Raw genomic sequence first — 21,228 nt, 5'->3', positions numbered from 1 at the left:
CTGGAAAGACAAATTCCACCTGTAGGAAATAAGCACTAAGTGGTCTGCTGACAGTTCTACTCAATGCAGAACAACAAGTCAATGGTTCAAAACTGCTTTCTCAAGTCTAAGGCTACCTACATTAAGAAAAAGGCACTTAGGCATGAACTACTTGAACGATTGTGTGGTGGTGCATTCATACCCCCCTTCTTCCCTGGGCCATTTGTTGATCTGGGCCGCTTGTTGATCTCAGAAATGTCCACGAAACCTCGGCCTTGGTGTATTGAGTCTGGCAGCTGAGCGCTCCTTGACTGTATCAGAGGCTCTGCATAGCTGAGGCTGGGAACATACTCCTACTGCCTGGCCCAGGTGTCCAGCAGAACAACACCGAAACCTTGAGAATTCTTTAGTAATTACCACCTGGGACTGTGGCCAGAGTGGAAATTTACAGATGACTAAAAGCCAACCATCTTGTGAGCCTATAAACGGTGGTCCTAAGTGAGGCCCTTGGAGCTCTCCTGGACCGCAGCAGCTGCACCCAGCATCTCCCTCTGAGTGGGAGCCTCTCAGAGCTTGCGATCTTTCAGGCCTACGATATTCGGAGGACCGCTGGGTCCTGGGTGAGTCCCTTTCGAAGCTCAACCGTTCGCCTGTTGAGAGGGAATGCCTAGACATTCGACGTGAGTATTTCTTCACTGAAATCGAGGGGAATTTTTAACAGGTATACCTTCTGTACATAATATATATATATTTCTCTGTGTGTGCACTAATAGTAAGCATAATCTGTAATTAAGTTGTGATTGTAGTAGACTTACTAACCTACTTTGCAAATAGTGAATAGTTGATGATTAAGTGTTACTAAAGTTTGTTAATGATTAGTTGATAATTAAGTGTTGCTAAATTGTGAATGAAACCTAGACTGTTCCTAAAATATAAACCCTTAGACGATTTTCTTTATATATTTCACCCGTGTAATAAGTAATAGAGTGAACTTTGCCATCGAATCCTATTAGGTCGCACCTTTATAAATCTCTGTTAAAATCACTTTCTGCTAATTTCTTTGACGGTGATTCTTTAAACGGCCTCTAAACCACTCATTCGCGACAGATTGATACTGAAGCAAATAAATGTTACATGCTGTAATTCAAAAGGAAAGGAAAAGGAAGAATTAAGATTATACAGCTATTATACTCCATGCAGAACTATGGTATGATGTCCCACCCCAAAGCCCTCAGTGAAAATGGTGCTTGAGACCATCCTGAGGTATGGCTGCTCAGCAGTCTGCCAGGATAAATAAGATCACTGCATTTAGAAGACTGCATAAACTTACCTCTATATTCTGACCAATACTAGTATGCAATTATAAGGAAAGTTTTTAAATGTTTCTCTTCCATTGCTGTTAACTGTTCCTGTGTTCCACCACCGATTAAAACTAGACTTAGTGCAATATTCAGCTTCACATTTAAGAGGTTTGACTGATTATAGTTTTAAAAATATAAGCTGTAGTATCTCTGTCATGATTTCAGTTATCATTAAGGCCTAGATCCTAAAAAGTGGTCCTAAGGATAGAAGTTCATATTGCAAAAAGGAAATATATACATGTTTCTCTAAAGTTTACTAGAATTCCTGCAGAGAGGAGTAAAATCTGTAAAATAGGACTACCCAGCTATTTCTAACATGAATGCAGCATATCATAAAAAATTCAAGACCCGCATGAGCTAAATATATTGTTTGCCTGTTTACTTATGACAACAAGTTAAATTATGAACAAAAAATGTCTATTCCTTGACAAATGCAGTAACGGAATGCTACTAAGCTATGTAACTAAAAATCAGGAAAGAAAATCCTAAAATAACTTGTTTTCCTCAGGTGTCAGAGCTTCCTAATACCACACGACATTTGTAGACTATTTTCATCATAAAATAAAGGTCATTTCATTCTCTAGGTGAAATAATAGGACTGCAAGAGTGAATTTAGATAGTTCATTGTTCATAAACCTTTAATTCTGCAAAAGTGTCATAGAATGCATGTTCTAAAGATATACAGAACCCTGACTTTCTATTTAGATCAGCATTAAAGCGGCAAAATCAATCACTGCATTTACAAAATAGTATTTCTTAAAAACAGGGTCACAGTAATTTTTTAAAGTTAAACAAAATAATGTATCATAATTCTTTGTTATGAAATGAAGATACTGGCAGCATATGCTTTCAGAAATACCACAAAAATAAACTTTTTTTTTTCCAAGAAATGTAGCATTTGCATGCAACAACCTCTTTTCTTCTTTGTTACATTGTCCAAGCAACATTCATGTAAAGGACAAGATACGCAAAAATGTGGGTATTTGCAGATAAGCGTCATTGCATTTTTAATCCAAACTCCTTTTAATTCCGGGTAATATTCAGGCACCTGTGTCAAAAAGCCTCTCATACCTGGAGATCTCTAGTTACTACTCTGGAGACTGCAAGAGTTAATGGCACTGGCCTACAAGGCTGGAACCAAATATTCTTTTAAAAGGAGAGCAGCTATCATGGACAGCACAGTCCCTTGCCTTTCTTTGGACTGTTCAAGAACCCCTGTTTACAATAAGACTGCTTTTTTTTTGGAACCTGGTAAGCGCATGATGGGAGCAAGAGATGGTTCCCAAAAAGCTGGTAGTAGAAGCAGATGAGACAATGGAATGTCCTAAAAAGATTCTGGAACAAGGTTGGGTTGCTTACTAACACTGACCCTTTCTCATTCTTCTTAACTATACAGGAGAAGTGAAATTCCAGTAATGCTGGGGAGCATATTAAAGATTGAATGAACAAGGAGATAACCAGAAGAAATGGAAAGCAGCCATCTGGTGCAAGGGATTTAAAAAAAGAGAATAAAAAACACTAGGTGATGCTACGGCCGTGTAATTCTCAGTCGTGTTCATTAAGTTTCAGCCTAGCTACCTCATATTTCTGATGTCTCATGCATCTTCTCATACTGTCCAGGAAAATTACTTACTGTAAATGAGCTTTTACCTAATAGCTTATTTGGATTATGTTAATGTTGAAGAATGATTTTGCATACAGAATAAGGATGAAAATACAGGAACAAAATCACATTAATATTTTCTACAGTTATTTTAGCCCACTTTGATGCCAAATGTAACGTACCACAACTTATTAGAAAAATTGGAGTTTGAAGCCTGATCGCCTTTTATAGCATGGTAGTCTCTGCACAACTACGGACCACGTCAGCTTGACGACTTTTGATCAGAACTGCTGCCTATCATAAAACCTGTTATAAAGGTAAAGAATTAAAAGAAAAAAAAAAGAAAAAGAAAAACATAGGAAAAAAAAAAAGAAGCTGCAGTAACAGCTTGGATTTGGAAACTATTTTGATATAATGGTAGATTACAGAAAAATTTTCAACCCCTAAAGTTGAGTTTGACTGGAGAAAATATGTTACACATGCAGCAGGAACCCATCACCTTGCAATGCTTAGCATTTTAACACAGGAAGACTAAATTACAAATCCAATTCATATCATAAGCACATGTGAAGCAATATTTTCTCCATATACTTTACAGATGTTTTTGGTGTGGCATTGCTGTGGAATAAAGTAAACTAATGATTTATTGTTGCTTAAAATATCTTCATTAAAAATAATACATTATCTAATGATATATTATTAGAACAGTAAAAATAAATGAGAAACAATAATACTAGAAAACTTTTAGACTTTTACTCGCCGAAACAGAAAATTTTCCTCGACAGATGAGCAGCCCAGTAAGTGCAATGGTTCACAAAGCCACCACTTGTATTACATAAGTAGGATCATTAAAAAAACCCAATCAGCTGATTCCAGAAAGAGAGAGTCTCCTAAGTACATAAACTTCATCCATACAGAACTATAGCTTTAAAGTAAAACCATAAATTAATGCTATTTAGAGAAAACAGTCTAGAAATTGTTTTCATTCAGAGTGATGCACTGAATTTCACTGGGCCCTAGGATAAACGTTGGGAGTATATACGTGGATATATCACAAGAGTGGTTAAGGGTCCTTGTTACGCTCTCAGAACAGTGGGGCTGGAGCAAGCTTCTAACACACTGACCAGACACATTACAAAACCTATGTTTTTCTTCCTATTATATGGTTCAGCTCTGTGTCCTCTTCTATGAAAAACAGTACTTGAGTTTAAGTGGCAAGTCACTCTGTGTTGAATATTCACCTCAGATAACTTATACATCTCTCTCCAAGGATTATGCCAGTAAACAGCTGCACCAGTTATCACCAATTCACTTATACCGTCTTAACTCAACTGGAATGCAATCCTCCTCTGCATCTGTCAATAACCTCTGAAGAGTTGATATTTACTATTTCCTTTAATGCTTCAATTTGTACCAAGTTTAAATCCCTTCTCACAGAAAAATACAAGAGATACTTAAAGCTATTCTCTGAGGAAGGCTCTTGATATGCTAATTCCATGGAGCAATTTCAGTTGAGATGGATTTTTGCATTAATGTAATTACCTGAAAATGCAGGTGACTTTGTTCAAGTTTACTGTCCTGATTTACATATCAAAGTCTAGATACAAAAGTTATAATGTAACCTTTGAAAACTTATCCATTAAAAAACTTGGGTTAAAATTAAGGAATTCTCAAGCTTTTCAAAACCAAATTCAAGTGACAATACTAAAGCAACACTATACAACCAATTAACCTACTGATCAGTTATATATAAGGCAATAATATTTGAGTATTAATGAGATAATGCTGGGAAAATATTCTGAACAGTTCAGCACAATGAGTAGTAAATGCTTCACAAATATAAATGAAATGTGTCCAAGATATATTCAGATACAGTGTGTGCATTTTCTACATACAGATTTGTAAAAAAAGCTTTGTATGGCTTGGACCGAGCATCTTCATGAGTACCTACCTGCACTGAAGAGTTAGGGGAAAACGGTGTATAAAGAAAAACATAATTTTTTCAATAATTTTGAATTAAGAGGAAGTGACTAGAAAGTATTCTGGCATAACGGTGAAACAGAGATATGAAAAGCAAAAAGTATTTCAGTACTTCAGAAACATAATAGTAATTCTCAGAACATTTTATCTTTGTTAGTTTAAACAGGGAGACAATGTCAAATCAGCTATGAAAATTTCAGCCCCTGGACTATGAAGAAGTCTCAAGGAAGCTTATGTTCAGGTTTATGGACCTGTAAGAAAGTGTAGATCCATTAGAGAGGATGCAGATCAGCAGACTACACTTATCCTTGCAGAAGGCATCTGCATATTAACCAAAAAGAAATAAAATAAATAAATAACAACCAAAAACCCCAACACTTTAATTTCACAAGACTTTACAAGTTCGTTATTTTCTAGTGATCTCGATTCAGAGATGGGTCTATCAGGATTTCTTAGGCACAGGTATCTGCCACATTTAAATGAGAAAAATGCCACAGTAGAATTATTCCACATCTTGAATACATATTTAGGTTCTCGAAGTATCCTTCCCCAAAACTCAAGTGACATACATGACCTGCTAGAAACGCTCGGGATAATTTTCTACTTAGATCTACTTTACATACACTTTCTGCCAACAAAATCTAGACCCTCTTCTGCTGGGCAGATGGAGGGGTTGGTTTTTAACCACTCTTCCCATATATATGCCATCACAGACACAAGGTATCTTCATGTCCGTTGGTAGCTACATTCCCAGGCTTTTTGCCCTGCTGACATCTAAGGACAGGAATGTCATTTGTTTGCAAAAGAAGTATCCTTGGATGAAAGCTACTTAGAAGTGGTTTCAGATGTGTAAGAGTTGAATGATAGATGAAAGATTAGTCTACTGTTGCTATGGCTGTTTATTCTACTGGGTATATAAAAGCATTCATGCGATGTAAGGTCGCCCCTGTCACCTCTCCTAAGTTTAAGGAAAGAGCCAGACAGATGTTATTTCTAACCTGGTTTATTACTGGCCAAGAAAAAACTAAAAACTGTCCTTGGTCATCACATTTAATAAAAAGTAAAAAAAAAAAAAAAAAAAAATCAAAATTTACAGCATTATAGAAACACCAATGTAAAGATCACATTGTTATTTTCAGTTTGGCACTAATGCTTCCTTAAGAATTTTGTAGAAACATATTAGGCAAAATGAGTATCAATCTGCTTTTTTTTTTTTCAAGTAAAGACCACTTGAAATTACCCTAGGTTCTAAAAATCTACATTTCTGTTGTAAAGTGCAAAATTACATTTATGCTTATTCAAAAGAAGATACTATGCAGTTCAACGTATAAAGGAATAAATACTTAATTGTTCTAATTTTTAAATATTTGCCGTAGCCTTGCTAATATTATTGTTTACCTGGTCATTATGGAAACCAGGCCTGTCTTTGGCCTATCTACATTTTCTGTTTTCCAAGTATTTGAAGTTCATGCCTTTCTTTAAACCATGTGTTGCTTATATATGTCTATTATATCCTCTCTTCTCTCTAAAAATAAAAAATCTTCATGGTATACAGTCTTTCCAGACCTCTAACCTACTGGTTACTTCTCTGTAGAAAACTTTTTTAAATACTATCGTTTTCGTCTCTCAGAGACTTGATCAAGTCTCTCAGAGTCTTGAATGGAAAGGCATTAGTAGACATACATGCCATTTGAATAAAATCATTATCAGACAGAAGTTTAAATTTACTAAATCAGCACATTATAGACAATCAGAATAGAAAAGTATATCGAAAAAAATTTGTATCATGTAATCTTTGATTTTGATCACTTACTATCAAGCCACTGTTACTTTGCCTTCTCTCTCTGTCATGAAGTTTTCTGTAGAAAATCCCTCCTGGGTTGAACTGAGTACTCCAAACAATCATATCCCCTTGAAAATATGCATCCATTCCAGTTATCCTTGAATTATGTTCAATATGTGATATTTGCTGATGAACATCACTGTAGTTGAATGGATATGCAAAACCCAGGATGTCAGTGTCATTAGCAACATAGAGAACTTGATCTTCAGAGCCTAGGGGTTATTATAATGAAACAAAAATAAGGTAAATGTCAACTAATGCAAAATCAGTGTTTTTCACTCAAGTAGCTTTTTGGTGTTTATCTGATATAATTTCTTATGTTAAAATTATTTTCTGATTGTTGAAGACTGCAAAAACACTCTAGGCAATAAATGCAACTCTTCATACCCTGATAACCAAGCTCACATTGTGACACCTAAGACTATATTTTAAGGCATATGTAATATAAGAATTTGAACACTTTAAGCAGTATACACAAACAGGGGATATTACGCATTAAGCCCATATGAATTGCTACGTATTTTTATATGCACATTGTGCCTAAATCCAAATGTGTATGGGTCCTAAATGTATATATTAAAGGAACACAAACTTGTCAGCAAGCATTATTTTGAATTGCTTAATTGGAAATTAGAAGTGGAATGATCCTATCTTTAGTGAAGGCAGTGAAGTTTTGAAATTGACTATAACATGAGCAAACTGGACTAAAGCTGCTACAGAACATATGCAGTTGTACCTTACATCTCCTTCAGATAGTTAACATTTATGGATACCTGTGAATGTCTGGTATTTATCCATACCTAGTTACTATCTTGATTCAGATGTTGTAAAATACGTTATTCATAAGAAAATGCTCTCTGGTATCTATTCATTAAGTTTTGAGAAAGTTTCAAATCTGCTGGATACATTAGAATGCACTTGCAATTTTTTAGATTTCCAATTTATATCACATTTATCCATAGAGAATCAACTTATAATAATATCTGTCCAATACATTTCCTTCTTATGAGTATGAAATACCAAAAATCATTTGTTCCCTCCTGCTAAATACAAGAAGAGGAATTCCATTAAAGCAAGTATCAATGAGGGAAAGAGGGAACCACTAACTGCATTACAATTGAAATGAAGCTTGTGAAAAATTCAGCTGTAGGATAACGATTCCCAGATTTTTAAATTATAAGCCCTCAGAATTGTGTCTGTGTTTCTATAATAACAAGCCGCTATCCACAATTAGTAACTTTGTTTGTTCCTATGTCGTAATCTGAGTGCTTCTTCAGTAATAGGTAACAATGCTAAATCCTGATAGAGTCCACGTTACGTATAGAGGATATTACTAATGACTCATTAATGTGTTCTTCCCATAAGTTTGCTTCAAGAAAATGTGAACAAAGCATGTAAGATACCTGACTATCACCATCTAGCTACCCAGCACTGGTGTATCTACATTACTGACTGGCGTGCTACAAAGAAGGAAGAACTGGAATTAGCATGATATAATCTGTTATGGTTCTAGGATGTATGTCCACAACACGTGCTTACTGGCCATAAGGTTCGGATCAGGAACGCTCATAGTTGTGCACCAGATACGCACAGAGATGTATAAGGAGCCACCCCTTATAACTTCAGCATTCATTTTGCACCGAAGACTCCAAGTGAAGGTCTAAGTCAAATTCACACCAAAATCTCACTAAATTGCAGGTGAGGTTCTAGGATCATACTTTCACTTATTCAGATACAGATCCATAAGGATTATGTTAACTTTACTCAGGCAGCTGGATTATTGCTTGTTTAATTCTAAAATGATTTAAATGTTACATAACACCCAGACTTAACTATTACCTCCATTTTGTGCAATACCTCTGCCTTATGAAAGACAGAAATAACATCTATGTATGCATATTTCTTTACCTTCACTGGACCGTGGTCTAGGTCGCTGATTTATATGTGGAGTATATTCTTAGGTGACTATACTTAGAAAAACTCCACTTAAATGACTTATATAAGATTTATCAACAAGACAAGCAAAACATGTTAACTCCAAATACTACTTAATTTTTTCCTAAAGTTCTAAAACATGTTTCTACGCAACAGTTGATTCTTCTCTCAAGGTTCTAAAGCTTTACCAAAATGTTTACATGCTTGCTAATATATAATCTGTTTTTCTTATTTGTGTGTATCTTTTTGTAAATAGAGAAAGCTGGAGTTGGAAATGGACTTTCATATTAAGTATGTTCATTTATGTGGAAGTGATTAAGAATTTACTGCTTACCAAAATGAAAGGTATATCTGAGTGGTTTTGAGAATTATTTCTGTGCACTATTCAAGAAATATTTATCTAAAAATAAATTGTATATGCAACACATTAGTGTTACCAACCATGTACATAACAAATGATTTAGTACTGTCAATCTATTTTGATTTGTATAGCCTTACCTTTTGCTATGCAACTGTTATTCCTCTCCTTATAATTTTTCTCGCATGCACATTTGTATGACCCCTTAATATTACTGCAGTGTTGGGAGCAGGCACCAAATACCATACACTCATTGATATCTATGAGGAAAAGAACTGTAATTTATATACCTATAGTTTTAACACATTATCATTTAACACATTCAGAACATCAGGGAACAATGCAGATGAACGAAAGAAACTCGTAAGCATTGGTATAACCTGCAACAGTAAAAGGAAGCCTCCTGCAATTATCACTAATGTTATTTCTGCTGCAATCAACATATCTCAGAAAGATATTTTATATTATTTCTGCATCCTTCTTATATGAAGATTATATGAATCTATAATCATTAGAGCTTGAAATCAACTTTGAGAATGAAAAAGTCTGTACAGTTATTGCCAACATACTTATCTCTGTTACAGTCAAAACTACATGATCATCCCTTACTGGAAAACCTCCTGTGTATACCTTTTTTTTAAGAGCCAAACAATGAAGTTTTTGTATGCAAGTATCTATTCACTTTGATAGTTCCACTGAGGTGATCTCCACTTCTAAGTTACTACTCACCAGTAAGAAAATGAATTCGCATCCCATTCTTTGGGAAGGTAGATTTATCTTATCTTTTTGATCAACTCTTTCATTATAAAAACTACGTCTTTTTTTCTGACCAGTGTGGCATCATATATATTAAGGCTACATTTTCTAAAGTATTTTACTTTCAATCTGTTTATTTTCATTTCAATTTTCAGTTTTATGCATCTTCATTATTTTAAGCATCTCAAAATATTCGTATATACCGACTGAAACACCAATCCCAATTGCTCAGTTAAATAATCTACTAGACCTTAAATCACCCAATTTACCCCTCAAATTTTAAAATCATTTAATGCTCTGACCTGAACCTTTCGACATTCATAACCAATGTTAATCTTTAATAACCTCTCCAGGTAGAATGCATAAATCTATATCTTGTAAATCCTTTCAGTTTCTTTTCCTGATTTCTTAATCCCATAGCTATGAAACAGTTTTTAGTCTGTGGAAAAAAATATGTGATATGTATCTCCTTCTCCAGCATAGAAAATTGACTACGCAGTTGACTTTTAATACTTTACAGCAAGGGATGATGGAAAAGTTCTGTACCTTCGCATTGTCTATTCCTCTCGTTTCTCTGAAATCCAGGTTTACACTGACACAGTAGGGATGTTTTTGTTTGATTACAGTATGCATCATCTCCACAAGGATTCACATTATCTTCACATGTATATTCAGCGACACCTAAACATAAACAAAATGTCTAAAAAACCACTTGTTTAAACTGTTAAAAAAGAGATCTAAAATAACAACATAAAACAAATTTATCTTTCTGTTAAAAGGGTATCAGGTAAATTTTAAACAAATATATGACATTACAGTATTTCCTGCATATGCATATAAATTGACAGTATTGAACTGAGATACTTCATTTCACATCAAGAATTTAATACTAAAATTTGTCTTGTTGCAAATATGAAATAAAATGCAATCAACTTATAGCTGAACTACTTAAAAAGCTCAAGAACTATTCTAAAAACTACTACAACCTGAACTGCCATAAAATTTGCCTTCCTCATGTGGTATGTCAAACAGAATTAACTCTTTATTTAATTAAAAAATTAACTTTAGGTTTAATTAACTTCTGTGTTGTTGAGTAGGTTTTGCATGGATTAAAGCCTCAGTTAATTATTTCTTTTCTGCTACAATCACAAAAACATATCTTGTCAGCCAAACTCACTTATTTTGCAGTCTTGCTCATCTGAACCATCTCCACAGTCATCAAACCAATCGCACTGTAGCTCCATTGGAATACATTTCTTATCATTACAAGCAAACTCATCTTTTTTACATGGTCTTGCTTTATATGTGATTTTATCTATATAATTACAAATTAATAAGAGAAAAATAAATTAGTATTTAAGATTCTTAGATTATTTTAGACACATACAAATGGGAATGACCATGAAGCATTAAGCAACTAGAAATTATTTCAAGCTTAATTTCTTTCAATTTCAAATTCTGATCTACTAACCTCCAGTTAAGCTTTACTGAAGGACAAGCAGATCTCTGTAACAAAGTTTGCCTTCAAGTTGTTTTCTTTGATCTGAATGCCTTGAAAGGTAATATCACCTACCACAGTGATCTTCATCCGAGTTATCACCACAGTCATCAACCTCATTGCAAATCTGCTCAGGTCGCAGACAAACCCTGTTGTTTCTACATCTGTACGGCCTTGTTGGAGGGCATGGAAACTTTACTGTATATTAAAAAAAAGAATCAGCTATTACCCAGCTAGAATTCTTGAACTTTCTTTAATGCTTCCTTATCAAAGCAATAACAGGCATGGGAATACAGTTGTACTTGACATATGAATGGTACTTGATTTTAACTTCTGATACGTAATGGAATAACACGTCAACAACGTTTACAGTGTAAGTTCTTCATTTAGGGAATGAAATTATTTTGTGTGATAAGGGTAATTATGCTTCTTTTTAAGAATCAGTAAATATGACAGAAATAAAACAAAGGAAGTAGGAAATTTAATGATAATCAATATTTCAATGTAGAAGTTACTTTTTCCCATCTGTGCATTTCCTACAAAAAGATTAATTTCTCACAAGTATCTTATCTGAAATTGCTACGTGAGTAGCAATAACAAGAGAAAACTATATCCCACATTTCAAGCTAATCTTCTAAAAGCAAAATAAAGAAAACTTAGACACATATGTCCTTATATATTTATGTATGTTACGTCATTTCTTGCTTTACTACATGAAAAGCATTGAAAAATGTAATGTCATACCACACATCTCAGCAACTTCATCAGAGTTATCCCCACAGTCATTCTCGCCATCACAAACCCAAAAATGCAGTTTGCAGAGGGAATTATTGCACAAAAATTCATCAGCTCTACATATATTTCCCCCTGGGAGGGTGAAAAGACAGGAAAAAACCGAAGAAAACAGAAAGACAAAAGAAAGAACATCAATCCTCGATAAAACCAGTACAACCACTTATCACATACTATCTGCAGAGAATGACACACATAGCATAACTAAACGAACAAATCCCAAATGAAAGGGTTGGAGAAGCAGAGAGAAATAGTCATTTAAAAAAATCTCTTCCTTGACCATACACTTCTTTTTCTTTTCATGACTGTTAGCTAGGAATTACCTATTTGGCCTGACTAGAAAGGGCAATTATCAAAGACAGACACCGACAACTCACCAGCTAGGTATGTTCCCCTTGCATTTAGCCAGGAGATGCTTAAACTATCTTTCTGTCTGTAACTTCCTTTGGTGATGCTGCCTTTCAGAAAAGACCTGGCTGGGTACATCAGTAATTTGTAATTTGTGCTGTCAGAGAATGTACAAACAGGAAGACTGAAATACGGTCAAACTTGTGAAAGGCCACTTTGGTCCAGGTTTGTTTCACATGAATGTCTGGTCCTCCACCTATTCCTACTCCCTCTGAGACACAAACTGTGTTCAGAAGAGACAAAGTGATTGCGGTCCCTCAGCCATGAGGTAGCATCGTTTTCTTCTCCTGAGGAGTAATAGGCTTGTAACATCCCCATCAACTATAAACTCTGTAATTAGGGAAGATCTAGGCATGTAGGCAGAGAGTGGATAAGAGTAGGTGACCTCTAACAGTCTCTTCCTTTTTGTAACTTCTGAAATTTCTCATTAGGATATTTACTGAACACAGATGCAGCAAGAATAAGTTCTTCCGTGTAACTTTAGTATTAACTGAACTCTAAATCATCTAACAAAATGAAACAGAGGGTGAGAGAAAATGCTTCAAGCTGGAGTGCTCAAGCTTTAAAAATTGGTTCAAGCTGGATTCAGTTTTAATATGTGTAGCAGTAAGAAGGCATTTTCTTTCAAAATTATAACTAAATTTTATCACTACCAATCAACAAAGTTATGGAAACTTCTTTAAATTAATCTTCTACATAACACGTTTTTACAGTAACTGGATTCTCAGTTTCCTGAGAGGAGTAGAGTATAAAAGAAATAAAGCTGTGTACCTGCAGAGGAGGAAACAACAAAATTTTATATAAGACCAAAACTCTCACCCTGGCTTACCTCAATGCATTACAACCATCCTAATAGTTAGATCAGGCTCCAGTGGCTTTTCACTTATTCATTCAGTGCCCTGCTCACACCCCATTAAAATCAACAGAAGGCTTTCTTTCGCTATAAAGGGTTCAGAATGGTTTAAATTTTTTTTCCAGAAAATTAATTTGCATGAAACACCCACCATGTAAGAGGATGTTGGGAACTCTCACACTATGTTGCCAAATATAATTCACTCCCATTGCAAGTATAACTTATGAACATTAACAGAAATATTCTTTATTATCATCCAAGGAAAAATACATAAAATTCAAGTATTCTTCATGATGAAAGACATGAATATAAATAATTGTGTGTGTAATCACAATAAAACTATAATTCTAGTTGTATAATAAGATTGAAAAGAGCTATGTTTATAAATATGCACAGTGGGCTACAGATAAATATTATGGAGATTGTCTTAGAATGCTGTAGAATAAAACTCCATTTGTGTTCGCCGTATTTCCAAAGAGGAAAAAATTAGTTATCAGTGAGATAAACTGGCATTTGTTTCATGTGATTGCTCTGCCTGTCATAATTCCTTTATAGAATAGATTTCTATAACAGAAATCATAATTGTGACATAAATACAAAGAATACTTTGGTTATTATAGCAATAACCAACTAGGCAAAAGGCTTCTTATCGCATTATAAGCAATTTGCAGTTCACAGAAGCTCCATTATGCTATCCAAAGAATAATGTGGGCTTCAGATAAAATAAGCGCATTACTACTTACTTACACTTCATTGGTTTTTAAAGGGATACAGTCCAGATATTTTAAAAGCAGTTTTAAAATGGACTAGAAGTTTTTTAAAACTTTGTTGATCTCAGTCCTCTCAAAACAATTCATTCTTCAACACTTCCAAATAACATATAAACATCTCTGGAACATTCTTCCCATTTTCTTCATTTTCTGGTCTCTCTTTCAAACTTAATCATCCCATATAACTTCTTTTTTTTCCTAATGGTAAGTGTTGATGACTTATGACAAAATAAGGGAAGGATATTTTGCTCCACAGTTGCTTGCTTCATCTCTGATTATTATTACTTATTATTGTACTGCATTATGCTTTTGAAGTTACACACATATCATATGATTGTAGATGACTAACACACAGAACTACTCACTTTAAAGAAAGGAAAGAAGAAAAATCTGGAAAAAACAAGAAGCCGACAAAACGCTGAGTAAAATTTTGCTTTTTAAAAAAAAGTCTTTAATTTGAGTATGAAGTTCTGTGCTTGTCATAATTACTGAATTACTACACTTACTAAGAATTTTGTGCAGAGTTACATCGCTACTGCCTGGTAGCTGAAGCTAAAGCCAAAAAAAATCAGAAAAAGGCTTGCATGGTCTTACCCTCAGAAGGAATACTATGGGGAACTCATTTAATAATGTTTAATTGCATACATCTATGTGTGTGTATGTATATATAGATATGTATGTAAATATATATGAATGCTCAATTGAAAAGACATATTAGAACAAGATTTGTGAATTTGCAGCAACTATGAGAATCAGACCAACAGATGTACTTCTCGAAAACATATTTGGAAGTTTAATCATAAGCATGGAAGTCTGACCGTAGTGTTTAGCTTCACGTGAATCAACTTACGTGCATAGTTCTGCTCTCTAAGGAGAGCGAGAATTCAAAATGTGGTTTTATGGGTTCTGGTTAGTTGCAACATTTCATCTCCATGGAAATAAATAGAAAACTGGGGTCTTAAGATTACTTATTGAGCAATTTTTCCTTATGTTGCATGGCTTTGTAATTTATTGTTGCCTATAAAACTGTAAATTAACTGGATTTATTACCGATTTCTCTGATGAGACAGAATATGCTTCCAGTAATAACACAACCTTTTGGTCATTGGGGAAGGAAACACAAAGAAGGAACAATGAGCTGTGAGTTATAAACAGTGTAGGTTTTGCTTCGTCCTGCAAATCGCTTGTGAAGCTGCTATACTGTCTTTGTAGAAAGAGGTCACAGAGCTTTCATTTCATCACTCAGAATGGCCAGGGTAACACTAACTTACAACACGTATTAACACAAAACCCAATAAAGTAAGCCTTTTAAAGAAAAGTGTCTCTTGCCTTGGTCACAGTTTTCCTCGTCACTGCCATCCACACAGTCGTGGATCCCATCACAAAGCCATCTGACAGGGATACAGTAGGCCTTATTTTTGCATCGAAACTGATCTTCTTTGCATTCTGTTACACAATCCATCTGTGGGAATACAGATATGAATGAGAAAAACAACAACATACTTAAAGACAAACCTAACAAAAATAACCACTGCTGTTTTTCGTTGCCTTATGTATTTAATACAATAAAGTTGTCCGTGACAACAGAATGTGCAATTTAAATAGTTACTGAAGTCCAAGTGAAATTATAACCACACATTATATATGTTCTGATATTACTTCTTCATGTTGCTTAGTATTAGCAGTGGAAACAATGGCTACATTCACATTTCTGAAGTCAACTGCCCTAAGAGAACCAACCCTGGACATGAGGCCAGTTAGTGCAAACTGGCTCATATCCACATTGATCAGGACTAGAAATCCCTGGAGTGGATTGTCTTCACCTGCACTGAGTAGCATTTGGGTCAGGCATCCTTCAGGCTCTAACCGGCACCTTTATGGCTCTGAGAAATAAGAACTATTTTTGGTCTTTTTCCTTGAAGTTGTTCATGAAGGTGGTAATTTTTTAAAAAGATATCAACAGTGTAACATGTAGGAAGAGCACTGAAGGAAGAGCCATGAAGGCCCACGGAGGCTGCAGTGCCTGCTAGGATTGTATTAGATGAATCTAGAGGACAGAGGCAGCCAAATGTGACACAAACTTGTCCACGCTGCCAGTACAGAGCAGTCCCTGAAGACAACTCCCCTAGAAACACGCTCAGGTTTTGACTCAGGGGAAACAAATTTGTCTACTCCAAAAGGTGGCCACAGAGGAAACAAACATAATGCAATGTAACCACCAGGGAACCAAAATCATGGGGCTAAGTTATCTGACAGTGTTCATGGATGCAAAAAAAACCCATTTGCCCTTTTAATTATTTTTAGTTCTAAAACTGTTAACAAATTTCATGTCAGATGGTAGGGGGGAAAAAAAAAAAACAACAGAAATTTGTCAGCTACCTCATCAGATCCATCAGCACAGTCATACTCTCCATTACATTTCAAAGATGCCGAAATACAGCCTCCACTTGCACACACGTACTCACTTGGAGAGCAGGTTGGAGATGCTGGTTACAAACACATATTTTAGCATTAAGAAAAAGAGAATTAATAAATAAGTTGCTTTATAATTTAATGTTTTCATCCGGTTAAGATAGTGAGCAAACATTATTTGTAGCTGACCAGAGCTTTTCCAAATGTTCGTAAACTACAATGAAATATTTGACAAAACTTAATTGTTGCATCCTAAGTAAAATGTATAATGATAGGGAATGGATATTTGTGTTTTATCACTGAGAAATTTCTTTTTGTGTTTTCCTTGTACTTGGTAACGATGGTTACTACACACATACACATATTCATAGAACAAGTATATTAAAAAAATTGCATTCTTTAAAACAGGCTTAGGGTTTAGCTACAGTTGTGTAAGTGTTTATAATTAAATAAGCTTAATTTATAAGAAACCATGGGCTTAGAAAGTATACATTATTACAATTAAAATAAATACATATTAGTTAGTTTTATTTAACACTAGTGGATATTTTTGTTGCATTGTAAATCAGGGGAGTTTTGTCATAGGCTTCTACCAGTTGCACCTATCTAGATGAAGTTTACAAAAAATTTAGGAAAATTCCTGCAAAAATAAACAACTGCATTTTCCAACAGTAATGAGGAAATAAAACAATAACAACAAAAATAATAATTTGCTAGAGAAAACCTTTGCATAAGGACTAGTAAAAATTGAATGAACACCACAAAGCAAAAAATCCCCAGAGACACTTTACTAACATGCCAAGAACTACTTCTCTATTCAGAGCAGAATTTTATAAGCTGAGCATACATTATCAAATTGTATTTCAATATAATTAAATTAAATACCATTCCCCCCAACAAGCTTCATATTGCATAGCTGTACATAAGTGGGGTTTTCAAAACATGAGTAGAACGACACAAGGATTCACATTCAAAAGAAAGTATTTCAGATTTCTTTGCACTCCTCCCTACTCCTAGCGCACAAGGAATCTTGATTTGTTGATTTATTTTCTCCTTGTTCATTCTGATTTATTCCTTGCTTTATTTTATTTCTCAGCATTATTTAAGACAATACCTGGTTCACAATTTTTCTCATCATCCCCAAGTTTGCAGTCTTCATGACCATCACATTTCCATTTTGCTGATATGCAGTGACCATTGGAACACTGGAACTGATCTCTTGAACAGCCTGTTTCACAATACCTCTGGTAAATAAAAACAATGTATATACGAGATCAAGAGTTTAATATAAACATTGGTAAATATACAGCTGATCAGAGAAGTTACAGCCTGTACTCCTCCACACTATGAAATACAGTAATGCCTTGTGAAATAAAATATATTTGTAGATATGATTCATGAAAGGTGGCTTCACCTTCTAAGCAGGTGGGAAGCACCTGAGGTCCAGCACTGGCAGGAAAGGAAAAGGGACAAAAGGAACAGGAAAAAACAGAAAAACAGCAAAGCAAATATCCAGTGAGCTTCTGCTACACAAGAAACAGTCTACATGTTGTTTTCTCAAAAAAAAACCCTCATAAACCAAACCAAACCACTGCTGTGTGTAGAAAGAGTGGTTCCCCAACCAGGACACAAAATATTTCCAGGATGGGAAGAGGTCCAGATCATTACTGGGACAAAAAGATGTAGATTATTGTTAAACATGACTTGATTTTATTTGCATGTTCTCTTTTTAGGATAACTATTTCAATAGGTTTATTTTTAATTTAGTTTTTAATTTAGTAAAGACATTTGCGTATATGGATTAATGTGTAGAATACCCTTTGCTGCTTTTTAAAATATTCATATGTGGGAATCCATTCTCCAACAATATAAAACTACTAAATTTCTAAAGAAATATTTTTCCTGGAAGAAGCCTACCTCATCTGAGCCGTCAGCACAGTCATAGTCTCCATCACACCAGAATCTTGCTGAAACACAGTCTCCATTTGCACAAAGAAAGTCTTTCAAAGTGCATGTTTGAGGTTCTGAATAAAGAAAAGTAACAACCCTAGGTTTATTAGCATTTCCATAACATATTTTATACATAAAACTCCCCAATCAATCAATGAATGACTATAACAAATTCAAAACTACTAACTAGCAAACTATAAGGACTTTTTTTTCTGTAAGATTTTGTTTCATAACATTTTATAACTAAATTTCTTTTACGTATAGTAAGGTAATAATGAAAATACTTTCATTTCAGTTCTATCAAATTTCTTTGGAAAATTATATGATGCTGACTATATAAATATTACTTTGTATGTTATTACAGGTTTTGTGAGATATGTACCACAGACTAGAAATTCATTTTGCACCTGTTAATATTCAATGTGAGTAGAACTAACCAGATCTTTGACCTTCCACCACGCAACAGCATACCATTTATCCCATACCTTTTAACACATGTGTGTGTGTCAAGAGCCAGCTTCCCCTGTGCTAAGCATGCAGGGGAACAGTTTTGAGATGGTAAATGGAATGCCTAAGATTTAAGGTTTGGAGTTTCAAGTAAAATCCATTTTCCAGAAATAAAGTATGGGCAGAAGCATGACAATAATCCACTGACTTAAACACTGACAAAATTGTTAGAGATTTAACAGAATGAGAATACAGTGAGTTGCAAAAGTCAATGGACAGTATACTTTCATAAAAATACACTACTGTCAATTTGTTAGAAAACACAGAAAAGGAACAAAAAGGTAAGGATAAGGATGGAATTTTCAAGTAATTTTAGGTAAACAGAAGGGAGATGTTAGATAAAAAGAATCTAAGGAGCTTACAGATGGATAGGAGACAGTAAAGATTGGAAGATAAGTGGGATATTTTGTGATAAATGGGTATGTTGTTCTACTCCCTGGGAAGAAACAAAACACAGGGAGGTCTGAAGTCATTATAAAAGGTGGACACAATAAAGAGGAAGAGTACCCACAAAATTAATTCAAGGTACAGGCAAAGCAAACAGGAGAAGCAGGCTGCAGGGAGTGGTGGATTAATCCTGAGAAGGTGAGATTGGTTGTTTCAGCCTATTTACTGCACTGTCTGCACAGCTCTGCGTTTTCACTACCGCTGCCACAAAAACACTGGCAAGGGGACCAGTGTGGAAGATTCCCCCAGCAGAATACTATGTGCTTTCCTCCTGAAAATGAGGACCACTACAAAAGACATTGGAAAAAATGAAGTTAATGTCTGGACTTTAGGCCGCTAGATTAAAAAAAGGTAGAGAAGTAGTGGGGATTGAGCAAAATTTAAGCAAGTCTCCACATGCAATTTAGACTTTGCCAGTCAGAGAGCTTTGGGAAAGCAGGACTGAAAAAGCAAACAACGATTATTTGAGGGATTATTTCCATCATAGTAAACATTGCATTATGTAAATAATGTGACATCACATTGTCATTTGCCCCTGTACTCGGCACTGGTGAGGCCGCACCTCGAATACTGTGTTCAGTTTTGGGCCCCTCACTACAAGAAGGACATGGAGGTGCTAGAGCGTGTCCAGAGGAGGGCAACGAAGCTGGTGAAGGGCCTGGAGCACAAGCCTTATGAGGAGCGGCTGAGGGAACTGGGGTTGTTTAGCCTGGAGAAGAGGAGGCTGAGGGGAGACCTCATCGCGCTCTACAACTACCTGAAAGGAGGTTGTAGCGAGGTGGGGGTTGGTCTCTTCTGCCAAGTAACTAGCGATAGGACAAGAGGAAATGGCCTCAAGTTGCACCAACGGAGGTTTAGATTGAACATTAGGAGAAATTTCTTTACTGAAAGAGTGGTCAGGCCTTGGAACAGGCTGCCCAGGGAAGTGGTTGAGTCACCATCCCTGGAGGTATTTAAAAGACGTGTAGATGAGGCCCTTAGGGACATGGTGTAGTGGGCATGGTGTGTTGGGTTGACGGTTGGACACGATGATCTTAGAGGTCTTTTCCAACCTGTATGATTCTATGATTCTATGATTCTATGATCAAGAATAAGGATTAATTAGTAAGACCTTTTCAACAGAGAGATGGGAAGAGTTCAAGCAAATGGTAAATGACAGCGACTAAATCAATGGAGGAAGGGTAAAAAATAAAGAGGAGAGACTGAAAGCAGACAGTAGCAATGGACAGTATGGTATGGATTGGGTAATGCTAAAGGGTCCTTTAGCTAGCTATGGAAGGTGGAAGCTTGAATGCTTTTGAAAAACGTACCATAGTGATCAAGGAAAGCAAACACAAAATTAGAGGCTTCCATTTGAGAAGAATTTGGTAAATACCAGCATGAGAATATACTAGATAAGAGTTGCACAGATCTAAGGTAAAGTTGAACTTAGGGTTTTTTCTGGATTCATAAAAATCAAAAACTGTTTCAAGAAAGGAATAGTTTTAATAAACCTTTCAGCTACTTTTTTTTTCTTCACTTCATTAAAAAAAGTGAAAATGACCTTGTTTGAAAGTTTTTAAGAGAAATTTCATTTTTCAGGTAGGCACAACTTTTCATTTTGAAGTTGTAGGAAAGTCATAATAAAAGCAGTTCTACAGCAATTGCATCAGTTCTCCAGCAATATTATATTTAAGCAAATCAAAGGTTAGCATTTATATGGATTCTTAGATTATACACATAATACTTCGAATTTTTTTCAAAGCAAAAGCTCATCGTATGAATGTTAGCAAATCA

At 35.2% G+C, this 21,228-nt stretch overlaps 1 protein-coding gene across 1 annotated transcript in view; it reads right to left on the bottom strand.

Moving 5' to 3' along the window:
- LRP1B (LDL receptor related protein 1B) overlaps positions 1–21,228 on the bottom strand; it is a 575,589-nt gene that overhangs the window by 51,693 nt on the left and 502,668 nt on the right. The window contains exons 67-76 of the mRNA XM_075152715.1: positions 18,466–18,572; positions 17,663–17,792; positions 16,516–16,622; positions 15,466–15,598; positions 12,058–12,180; positions 11,389–11,511; positions 10,993–11,130; positions 10,362–10,496; positions 9,200–9,319; positions 6,737–6,978 (exon numbers count right to left, since the gene is read on the bottom strand). Coding sequence (XP_075008816.1) covers positions 6,737–6,978; positions 9,200–9,319; positions 10,362–10,496; positions 10,993–11,130; positions 11,389–11,511; positions 12,058–12,180; positions 15,466–15,598; positions 16,516–16,622; positions 17,663–17,792; positions 18,466–18,572 — 1,358 coding nt within the window. The remainder of the gene's footprint in view (positions 1–6,736; positions 6,979–9,199; positions 9,320–10,361; positions 10,497–10,992; positions 11,131–11,388; positions 11,512–12,057; positions 12,181–15,465; positions 15,599–16,515; positions 16,623–17,662; positions 17,793–18,465; positions 18,573–21,228) is intronic.

The sequence above is a fragment of the Calonectris borealis genome, chromosome 6, assembly GCF_964195595.1.
Source record: "Calonectris borealis chromosome 6, bCalBor7.hap1.2, whole genome shotgun sequence".
NCBI lineage: Eukaryota > Metazoa > Chordata > Aves > Procellariiformes > Procellariidae > Calonectris > Calonectris borealis.
This window is presented reverse-complemented; position numbering and strand designations above follow the sequence as displayed.